Below are 12,526 nucleotides of genomic sequence, written 5' to 3' on the forward strand. Positions count from 1 at the left end.
TACACTGCTGACGTCAACTTACTTCAGCAGCCGCATGGCATTAGTATTGCATTGCATCAGAAAATGATGCAATCAACTGTGGATGATGTGAGCATGATGGTATTATGCAATGTTACATCATTATTCCGGATGTTGCTGCAGTCCTACTGGAGAAATTTACACAGTGAAACATAGAAAATGAGGTATATGAATATCTTCAAAACGAGAGCCAATACAAATTTTTCACGGTTATATTCGTGTTCGGCACACCAAAATACTACAGATTAGGGCCTTTTCAAGTCAGTAATGATTTCACTGTTGACCAGTGTTGTTTATTCACAAAACAGCATAATTTCAAACGCAAGTGTTTAGCATAAATGAAAGTGTATGCTTGCTAAAAGAATAAAAGTTTGAAGAGAAAGTAATAGTTGTTGTTGTTGTTGTAGGGTTTAACGCCATTTTTCAGCACACGATAGGCTATACATGGCGGCCAGTATTAATGGTGGAGGAAGAACCCGGGAAAACCCTAGAAAGAACCACCGACCCACGAGAAGCTACTGGCAAGCTTTCTCACATACCCACATTGGCCGAATCCGAGACTCGAACCTACGCAGATAGAGGTGAGATGGTAGTGATCCGTAACGGAGAGCGCTTTAGACCATGCGGTCACTCGGGGCTCCACGAAAATAATAAAGGAATGTCTCAGATTCCAGCTTTTTTAAACTGATGTCTGCTTTGGATCGAAAGCAATTCGATTAAGTGTAACTGATATGGCTTGCTTAGGAAAATCCCCCAGTTACCCTGGAGGGTTAGAACCCAAAAAACAATTTACGTATATAATGTTTCTTCCTGCTATGACTCCGTATGCAACGTTTTGTCAAAACATACTTTTAAAATGGTCGCCCTTCAAAGCATCTAAGTATTTAATTGTAAAAGTATACATATTATATGTCTTGTGTTATATAAAAGAACTGTTCCAAGATAACAAAATGGAAAGCCCATTCAATCGACAATCGAAAACGTATATATAGTTATTACGCTTTACATTTAGTCTGTGCAGTTTAGTAGTTTTGATATTAAACACGTTAAAGTATCACCTCTGTTCACAGAAGAATGTGGACATAAACCAGTCTCCCATCCGACAGAACTTCACCCACCCGCATTATATTGTCTGTGTAAAATGTTATGTTTATTCGGAAGGATACTTGTTCTTTGATTTATAAGTTGTAAAAGAAAGAATTATCTACTTTTAAACGTTAATACTTCCTCAGCTTCGTTTGGGACTACTTTTTGCTCACAACAAATGAAAGGCGCAGCTTCTCAGTAGTCCTTCTTTCTGTCTAGTTTCCACTGCAATAATAACTATTTGATAAAAAGAATCTCAAATGGGTAATGCTTTACTATTAAATCCATGAAACTCGTTTAATTTCAATATTGAAACATTACCCATTTGAGATTCCCGCTCTGTCTGTCTGTCTGTCTTTCTCTCTCTCTCTCTCTCTCTCTAAATATATATATATATATATATATATATATATATATATATATATATATATATATATATATATATATATATATATATATTTATAATAATAATAACGAGGACTTTGTGTAGCGCCTAATCTTAAGAAGCTCTAAGCGCTTAACAACATTAGACAACACCTATAAGATACAAAACATATAATGATATGATTACAAAAACAAACACCATGAAATTAGAAAACATTTTTTTTTTTTTAAAAAAACAATGAAAAAAACATGCTGAGAATATATAAGGTAGGAAACATTATTAGGTCTTTAAGTTTGCTCTTGCAGTCGAAATAAGTGAGTTTTGAAAGTGCGCTTGAATGTGATCACTGTGTCTTTGTGTCTAAGTTCAGTGGGCAATTCACACACACACACACAGATATATATATATATATATATATATATATATATATATATATATATATATATATATATATATATATATATATATATATAGAGAGAGAGAGAGAGAGAGAGAGAGAGAGAGAGAGAGAGAGAGAGAGAGGGTCTGTAATCTATGAGGTAGAGAAAACATGCTGCCAACGTACATCGCATAACCAGGTTTGAAGATTGTGTCGTAGACAGTAAAATAAATTTGTGCATTTATAATAGGGATTTTGAAAACCCTCCATTTAATATTCATGACATCGTTTGTTGAGTCTAATGCTGACCTCCCCCACCCCTGTTGCTCTCGGCATCAATAAAACGATTGAAAGCCATTCCATTCTAATATACCTCCAATATAATTCGATTTTACACGCATGATGACATGCCTTGGAGATGTACATTTTCGTTTTTGACACATTGAGTAGTAATTTAGGAACCTTTTCTTGACATTTTTTATACTCTAACCTGAGGTCACAGATTCGTTAGGAAACATTGTTGCAAATAAAATGTCACGAACAAAATTTGACAGTTTTGTAGGAATGGTAAAAAAAAAAGAAAAGGAAAATCCCTTTTGTGTTTACAAGATATGCAAGATATGTAAGGACACAGATTTCATGCTAATATGACACTTTGCTCCCAAAAGCGCGTTCAGTTGGCCAACCAAAAAATATATCATTTTCGTTTCGATATTGATTCACGCAAGGTAATCGCCTAGCTGAAGGTCATTTTTAAAATCATAAATAAGTAGGTTGCAAGGGGTCTGTGGGATGGAATCCTTGGTGAGGGGCTCTGGGGAAGAAGCGTATCGAGGTTCCCACGTTTTAAATGTTTCCATGAGATATCTTTAATACATAATTGTAAAGAAGTCTTATTCTATGAAATGTTCCTGTTGTCTAGCGTTTATCCTTGTTTTCTTTTTGTTTGTTTGTTTGTTTTTCTGTTTTTTTGTTTCTTGTTTTATAGTTGTTGTTGGTGTTTTTTGTATGTCGCATGGGGTGGGGCCAGTCGACGTAACCCTCATCCACCACTATGTTCATTGTGCAAACCAAGGGATTAAAAGAAAAAAGTCATGATGTTTACGTAGTTTTCACAGTACATGTAAACGATTGATCAGCGCTATACAGTACAAGGTCTGCTGAAGAGAAACTGCGGTAATGTCATTTACCGCAAAAACTCATTACCTTCTCTACTCGGCAATACTAGTATTCCTGCGAACGCGGAATTGCTAGAGCAATGATGGTGCAAGTTTTCATGATAATGATTCTTGGTATAAATTTCTCATAACGATTCGATGCATGGGCACCTGCACATCGGGACAAGGGGAGGGCAGAGCACTTTTTTTGGCTTACATCCGTAAATCCTATTATCTGACAACTACATGTTTGCCCCAACCGCCCCCAAAAAATAAAAACACAATTCTGCAGGCGTCCCAGATTCGATGGATAATTGATTCCAAAGCTGCAGGTTTCCTTTACTTACTACAGAAATAACGTTTTTCAACACAGCGCTGTATCTGATTGTAAATTGACAAACATAATACGAAATAAGGATTGCGGTAATTATTGTAAATTGACAAACATAATACGAAATAAGGATTGCGGTAATTATTGCTCATGGTTCACGTTCTGGTACTCCTGCCAATATTCTGTACGGTCTGATAATTCCGGTACTCCTGTCAGTATTCTGTACGGTCTGATAATTTTGTAAGCTTTATGAATGTGAGGTTTTCTTAAGTGATGTAAGAATGGCTGTTTCTGTCAATAGTGGTAGGATAATCTGCCTCCATTGGCAGTAAGACTGAATGACGTATGTATGTATGTATGTATGTATGTATTCCATTTTCCATGTTTTAATGGTCTCATAGGTGCATTATCCGTGGTTTTTCTTGGGGAAAGATGATTATCCGTTCCCAAAGAAGTTCCGTCTGTTACACCTTTGTGTTTGGAGCGGAACTTGAAAACCATTCAGGACATCTCTGTGCGACCTGGTACACATAGTAGACAGTGGCTCAGTTGTGCATTTCGCTATTTACATTTCTTCAGTTTCAATAATTTCAATATTTTTGTCCGATTGCTGCCTCTCCATCCAATACCCCCAGTGTTGCTGACTCTGTGCTGCGGCAAAACTATAAAACCGTTTAGGATATTTTTAATAAATCTAGAACACATATTTGAATAGTAATGGCATGTATATATATATATATATATATATATATATATATATATATATATATATATATATATATATATATATATATATATATATATATATGCTTGTTTATATTCATAATTCTTCAGTTTAAGTAGTTTATCGGGGTTTTTTTATATCATTTTTCCTCCATTCATCATACACATTTACATTTAAGGACCTTAACTCCTAAACGGTTTAAGATATTTCTATAGAACAAGGTACACATATTAGACTAGTGTTTAAGATATTTCTATAGAAAATTGTACACATATTAGAATAGTGGTTATGATATTTCTATGGAACATGGTACACATAGACTAGTGCTTAAATATATTTCTATAGAAAATAGTACACACATTAGACTAGTGGTTAAGATATTTCTATGGAACATATTACACATATTTGACTAGTGGTTAAATATATTTCAATAGAACATGGTACACTTATTAGACTAGTGGTTAAGATATTTCTATAGAACATGGTACACTTATTAGACTAGTGGTTAGATAGATCTCTGTAGAACATGGTACACATATTAGACCAGTCGTTTAAGGGACTTGTGTAGAACATGGTACACATATTAGACTAGTTGTTCAAGATGTTTCTATAGAACAATGTACTTAAGATAGTGGTTAGACTAGTGGTTAAGATATTTTTTTTCATAGAAAATGATACACATATTAGATTAGTGGTTTAAGATTTCCGTATAGAACATGGTATACATATTAGACCAGTCGTTTAAGACACTTTTATAGAACACGATATACATATTAGACTAGTGATTCAGATAATCGTTTTGCTATTCATAATTCTTCATTTTAAATATTTTTTATGTTTTGGGGGATTTTAGTTTGTTTCTTTCTATCATTTATCCACCCATTATTCATTGTCCGTTGTGAGACAAACTCTGGCGTCGTATAAAACACTCCATTGAAGTTTGATACACATTTTAAACGAGTGGTTCAGGTGTGCTTTTCGCTAACCACAACTCTTCAGCTTCAATATTTTAAATGTTTTTGTCCGCTTGCCTTTTCATTAATCTGTCCAACATTATTCACACATTCGTTTCAGGACCATACATTTAAAACTGTGTGATATATCTCTATGAAACATGGAATACACATTCCATTTGTGTCCAGCTGTGTCTTTTGATACATTCAATTCTTTTTTCCCCTCAAAATTATTAATGTTTTGGCAATTTAGAGATCTCTTTGAAATGTACTTGCCGAATGGTCTATATTTCCCTTTAACTTGTACAATTCTTAATATTTTATCGTTTCGAACATTGGTCTATTCATGTATCCAATATTTTATGGTTTTGAACATTGGTCTATTCATATATCCAACCACCCATCCACCAGTCATGCCCTAGCTTATGTATCCCAACTCGTCAGGCCGTCACTTCCGTGTATTATTTGTAAATACAAACGTCCCATATATGAACTCCTAACAGACATTTGCTGGGGCGGGGATGTATAGGAGTCCTTCTTCTTGCTTATTAATTACGACTATATGGTTTTAAACTAAGTAATAGATAAAAGCGAAAACCAACAAGTTTTGTAAAATTTAACAAATAATTTAAAACGAACATACAGCATTGCGAATTAAATCATAAATAATCCATTAAGTTTATCACGAGTCCTAATGAATAACGTGCTAATTAAATTTCAGTGGTGTTCGAAAAAAGAGCTAGCACAGAAGGCGTTGATGTTCTTGTAGTCTTGAATGTGCTAACGTACCAGTAGCCTGAAGTTCGATGAAGTACTAACAGTCTTCCAATTAATCACGATACTATAATCCAAGATATCCTTGTCTGAATTTATTACAATTCCAAATTAATATTTATGTCCAAAATATTATTGAAGAGCACTTCGTGATTCCACTGAATAATAATTTAAAAAAATAATTCCATCCAATCAAAATCTTAACACAACACTAAGACTGACTCTTCTTCAAGACAGAAAAGAAGAAGAAATATGTTGGTCCAAAGTTAATTTCTAGAAAATTCTAAATTTTAAACAGTTATATTGTGTTACCAAAAATATATAAGAATGTGGAAAACATCAGGTACGACAGGTTACAACATGGGTAATGCCAATGTCATAGACTCAGACCCAAATAAATATTTTCCTCTATTGATAATGATCGTAATATTTAACCCACAATTATAGAGAAAATATTAGGTATGTATTATTTCTTAACCAAAATAAAAGTTACCGGTCAGGAACACAATGAATTTGATTTTGGACAAGGTCAGGTCCAAATAACAGTTATACATAACATATCATCATTGAAAAAAAATTAATGATACAAAATAATTATAAAAATTCTTAATAGGCGCGTAATTGTTACATATTTCTCGAACTGTTTGATCTAATAAGAAATTACGTGTCTTTGGTAAAGGTTAAGACGATGAAAATCGCCCAGTTTTTATAAGCATGGCGTTTTTGCAATTAGCAATAAACACGAATTGACCAAATATATTTTCCACTAAGAGGCTATAATAATACCCAATAGTTTTATAAAAGATGGTCAAACATTCGAGGAATTCCATTAAAGTAAGTATGCCTCATTTGTTAGATTCGCGACAATCTGACATCAGTAAAATACGAAGACTTAAAGAAATATTAAGCTTGGATATTACGATTTGTTTTCGACTAATACTATTCAATTCATCTATTTCCAGGCTCTTGAAGATAATGTACAAGTGGTGTGTAAATGTCACGGAGTGTCTGGCTCTTGTGAACTCAAGACTTGCTGGCGATCAATGACGACATTCAGAGAGGTGGGAAATATATTAAAAGAAAAGTTCGATGGCGCGACGGAAGTACGTTTGCAGAAAAAGAAGAGCTCTCAGGCGCTAGTTCCGGTCAACCCACAGTTTAAACACCACACCGACTCAGATTTGGTGTACCTTGTGGCCTCTCCAGACTTTTGCGAACCCGACTCAAAAACTGGATCTTTAGGCACTGCAGGCCGCGTCTGTAATAAAACATCAAAAGCTATAGATGGTTGTGATTTAATGTGTTGTGGGAGAGGATATGAAACTAGGAAAGTGACAGTTACAGAGCGGTGCATGTGTAAATTTTTCTGGTGCTGTTATGTGCGATGCAAGAACTGCGAACGTATTGTTGATGAACATTATTGTAAATAAAGAGCAAGGATCAATTCAGTTTATATTTCTCTCGTAAGATGCTTCATACAAAATGACGCATCCATAACAGTCTGTGATTTATTTCGAGTCAGGAAATCCATAATAATATGACTAGCGCTTCGTTGTTTTAGGTGTGTCCTGGAAGCTGCGAGTTTTCTTGTCCATTTGCAAGTACTGTTTTACATATAGAGACATGAAAATAGGTGCTCACTGTTTACAGTTTACAACCATTGAAGTATCATATATTTTACTGATGAGGAATGTTTTGCGGTACCATAGACTGACGTGGCTCTGTGACTATGGGGAATGCACACGTTCTATTGGATCCGCTTCAATCCAAAAGAAGGACAAGCATCTCTATTTCTTGTCTATTTCGAATTCTAGGCATTCTTTATCGAATATCATTATGCTGCCAGTGCTTGCAAAACACTTCCGAACCCCACAAAACTTACTGTAATCAGATACGTGTTTGAGGCATGCGATGGTGTTCAGTAGAGACAAATATTTTCCTTGTAGAAGCTAGCAAACGGCTGCCATGTACATAGTAGGGATACTTTACCATATACTGACACATATGATGTACATGTCTTGTTTTCGCCAAAAGGATATTAAGTGGCTATAAAAAGATTAAATTGATCATTAAGCTTACAAAGTTAAAATTATTTTCTTCCAGTATGAGTCGGATGGGATTGCATTTCATTTTAGATAGGATTTACGAAGTCATGTACATTGGTCGAAGGAGAAGAAGGCATATTTATACAGCTTAAAAGTTTCTGCACAATATGAACAATGACAATGACTGTTTAAGATTGTTTTAATGCCTTTATACCCAGGTGCTTGTAAACATAACTGGTGTAGAAATGGTCGATGAGGACAAAGACAGTCCCAGTTGTGGGCAGGTTTAGAATTGTACAATATTCATTTTGATAACATGTGAAAACGTTTGTGCGATAACAAATTGCTCCCACAATGCTCCAAGAATTCCAAAGACTTTGAATCGAATCCAAGAAATGTGTATAGGTGTATGTATATACATATTTATTGTTTATTTTCGATGATGTAAAAATTGCTATAATTTTGCAGCGCAACTATTTGTATTGGTCCATCAAGTATCATAAAATGTCATGTATCTTTCATACTGCGTCTTTAAATTTCTTTTTCTTTATGCACCTTAAGAAAAAGAGAAACCGATGCCAACAGATTAATTCAAGAGTTACTGCTAAATTATACTGAATCCTTGCCGCATTTACTTCAGATGGGCCTTCGAAGTGGTTCCATCGAAATCAAGCTCTACGCCAGATTTATTTCAATGTATAACGTTTCGACTCGTTAACGTGAACACTTTGCCTGACTAAATCATTTTCAATCTATTCAAAGGATTCGTTTATATTATGAGCAAAATGAAACTTCCAAACAGGCACGGTCTAAATTCTATCCTCATTTTAATGAAATGGATTATCCCATTTTGCTACGTCATACTATATTTCTTCTGGTTTGCTTTCATAAAAGAAAATATCATTGATTAACCTGTCATTGCCGAAAGTTTAACAGGTGTAATTTTGGCACTGAAAAGGTTATACATATTTGAACACCTGTGCAGAAACACCTTCCGTCAGAACTGCTGTTTGTAAGAGAGACTTGGCTATTAGCTTCTAGATTATTTTTCACGTTTTCTACATCGAGAAGACAGTTTGATAGCAGACCAGCCCAGATATTAGCAATTACAGTTGATATATATATATATATATATATATATATATATATATATATATATATATATATATATATATATATATATATATATATATATATATATATATATAAAGATAGATGATGGATTTGCACGTTCGGAATATAACTGTCATTTACGAGTAGGATCTACAAACGATTTTATTTCATTATTTTGCCGTGGATTCGTGTAGATTTTACTTTAGTAATACATGACGCTGTACCTTGAAAATGTTTGAATGTGAAACTCAGTCATATGTTATAAACCCCTCAATATTATCCCAAATTCACCAATATAAGTGTTGGTGTTAATCTAGACTTTAGACTCTAATGAAATTTCTATTTCACTAACACATGTCTAAAAATAAGTCTAGACGTAAGAGATTTGATTGGTAAATTTAAAGTCAGACTTAAATTTCAGCCAATCAAATTGCCGGATCCTAAATTTAAATTTAAGTATTGAATTAGGTTATGTTGGTAAATATTTTTTGAATACACGTTTGTCGATTAAATGTGGCATCCTAGAAGCAAAAAAGAATCAAACTAAGTAAATAATGAAATTTCTTTTGAGTTGAACTTTATTTTAAAGCTACAAAATACCGCATTATTCATACTCAGAACATGCATTTGAGTTTGGTGCTAAAATGGTTCGTAAATGCAGTTCGATTCATCGTTCCGCCGAAACAATTAATAACTGAATATTGATACTATACTTTATACGGCTGGGAAAACATTATATTTTCGGTAGCCAAAAAGTATTAACTCTATATCGTCCGAATGATTATATATATATATATATATATATATATATATATATATATATATATATATATATATATATATATATATATATATGAATTCGCTAATTTGCATGGATATAAATTTTCGTGGGTGTGGGGAAAAAATGGAATCTGTAGGTATTTAAATTCGTTGTTGGATGGTGGAGCTCTATGGCTTTCACATCACAGATCCTTGTTGTTGTTTTTTTAATTCGTGATTTACAACAAATTAAAATAAAAATGCACAAAACTGGTACATCACCAAAAGTAGCGAAATCACCGTAGTAAAGGTTAGTGGTGTTTTGGAACATGGTGACGCGTTCTTCTACTCTTAAAGTAAAGCGGCACAGTTTCGTTGTTTGTTACATGAGAAATAAATTCCCCGGACTGAGTAAGGTTAAGTACGCCACGAAACTGAAGGCTTGTCAATGTTGTCACCTTACGAATATACGACTAATAAGCCTAGATCAACCCAGCAAAGTTTCAGAGAATGCTAAGCGATTGCTTTTGATGGATGATGTTCCATTTGCCTTCTCTAAATTGTCAATTTGCTGTAAGACTGGCATGCTACCTGAAGAAGATGCAACTTAATTTTAATCCAGTGTCTCTGATAAGTAACTTCAAACTGTTTCGAAAATATCGACAGCAGCTTTCTGAGTTGTCAAGCAATGAATGCATTGACATAGAATTCTGCGTCAGAAAAGTAACAGTAAAATTTCGTATTATTCCGAAGTTTCTCAAAGCAATATCATCAGTAAATCTTTAACTGTAATTTCAAAAATAGTTATATCTTGTAATTTCGTATCTTTGATTGTTGTCCATATAAACATAAACATATAAACATGTTTTCTTCAGTTCCCGAATATGTCTACGTTCGATCGCATCAGTGTGTGTGTGTGTGTGTGTGTGTGTGTGCACGCTTAAATATCCTTTTTTTTCTAAGAAGGAAGTACTATACGCATGAATGTTTTAGTATGGTTTCCTTCACACATACAATTTACATCTATGAAGTGATAAAACCTCCAAATAGAGGTGTTACTCTCCAGTTGTTTGAAACGAAGCAAACATTTGCTCTTGATTCTTCGCGTACTCCTTAACACGGGTGTTGATATCACATCAGATTGGCTTGGTAGATTTACTATCGATAATTTTAAGCTTTTAGATGTGAAAGATAACACGCTAATGCTCCTTTAAATGACTCGACATTTCCAGAGGGAAATAGCTTGAATCCGAACACATAACACTTAACTGCAAATATTAAAGTCGCATCTTCATACTGACAAACCTTGCATGAATAGCTCATTAAATTTTATCTCGATACTGCAAATAGATCACATCCTTAGGATATGTAATTTAACATTCCACAACAAAACCCACTCAAAAAAATAAAAGCTCAGTTGATTTTAGGAACACTCTCCATAATTATTTATTTCTCTGTTTAATTCCACCTTCTTTTTAAAAAGGAAAAGCAAGAGTGTCTACGTTGTATAGACAACAGCAGTGTGTGTGTGTGTGTGTGTGTGTACGGCTTACATAACATACTTTAAAAATGGCGTAGGTCTCTTACTGTGTGACGATTAGTTTTCGCTCATACTCGATGTTTTCATAGTCTTTTCACATGCTTCTCTTCACACATCAGACAAGTCATCCACAGTAAAATCTTTGTTACCGTATATACTCTTATGTAAGTCATCCTAATTACAAACAATATAGATTATCATGCAGCGGCAGATCGGGATCTATGTTGTCTGTTCTATTGATTATCCCAACAACACCGAAAGTAATACCGTTGAAAAATATGTCCATGTTTTGTCTAATCGCCGAAAGTCCGGCTATTCACTATCGAAACCAAAACCGTAACATCTCAAGCCTTTCCAAACCATCCCATGTTAGCTATTTTACGTTCTACTTTGAGTGCGGTGCTATTACAATCGAGTGAGTGTAGTAGTTCCAGTTTAACTATTACGTTGGCAGAGGGGCCCGGAGTGGCCGAGTGGTCTAAAGCGCTCTCCGTTACGGATCACTGCCCACCTCTGCGTAGGTTCGAGTCTCGGATTCGGCCAATGTGGGTATGTGAGAAAGCTTGCCAGTAGCTTCTCGAGGGTCGGTGGTTCTTTCCGGGGTTTTCCCGGGTTCTTCCTCCACCATTAATACTGGCCGCCATGTATAGCCTATCGTGTGCTGAAAAATGACGTTAAACCCTACAACAACAACTACAACAACGCGTTGGCAGAACGGACTCAAATGTTGTGACAGCCAGAATTCTTAACATTACAATGATATGACGACGTTGATTGCTCTCAAAATGCTGTCTTTACGATTTGTGTCCGCAGCACAGGCAAACAGCTAGCCGAGCGAAACTCCCATGCAACTAATTTGATATGACAAAAGAGGCGGTGTTCAGACCAAAAACAAAACATGGGATAACATATGTGAATAACGCTGTATCGTCTTAACGTCTTAACCTTTAAGTCCCGTATGAAAAATCTTTGATCCGCCGATGGGGCTTAACATCGAACCACAAAGTTCGTCAGAAACACTTGAAAGGCAATGCACTAATGGTTTGTATTAAATTGCATATTATATTTGCGAAACTTCAGGCAAAAGTAATTGATAATGGCTGTCTAAATCTGAGTGTGTGGGGCAAGAGAAAAAGAGAACAAAGGACATGAAGAGGTTTATGTTTGGATGATTTTAGCTTTGACACCATGAACAAAACGGATTTAGATACTCTTTTCGCGATGTAAGCGTTGATACCATGATGAACTAATTTGATGTTTGA

At 34.7% G+C, this 12,526-nt stretch overlaps 1 protein-coding gene across 1 annotated transcript in view; it reads left to right on the forward strand.

Moving 5' to 3' along the window:
- The window catches only part of LOC149772770 (protein Wnt-4-like), a 71,171-nt gene extending 62,796 nt beyond the window's left edge, over positions 1-8,375 (forward strand). The window contains exon 4 of the mRNA XM_089947312.1: positions 6,770-8,375. Within this exon, the coding sequence (XP_089803438.1) occupies positions 6,770-7,237 (468 nt within the window). The 3' untranslated portion in view covers positions 7,238-8,375. The remainder of the gene's footprint in view (positions 1-6,769) is intronic.
- Positions 8,376-12,526: the final 4,151 nt, after the last annotated feature.

This window comes from Sinohyriopsis cumingii, unplaced genomic scaffold, assembly GCF_028554795.1.
Source record: "Sinohyriopsis cumingii isolate HCF-2022 unplaced genomic scaffold, ASM2855479v2 utg001176l, whole genome shotgun sequence".
NCBI classification, from domain to species: Eukaryota; Metazoa; Mollusca; class Bivalvia; order Unionida; family Unionidae; genus Sinohyriopsis; species Sinohyriopsis cumingii.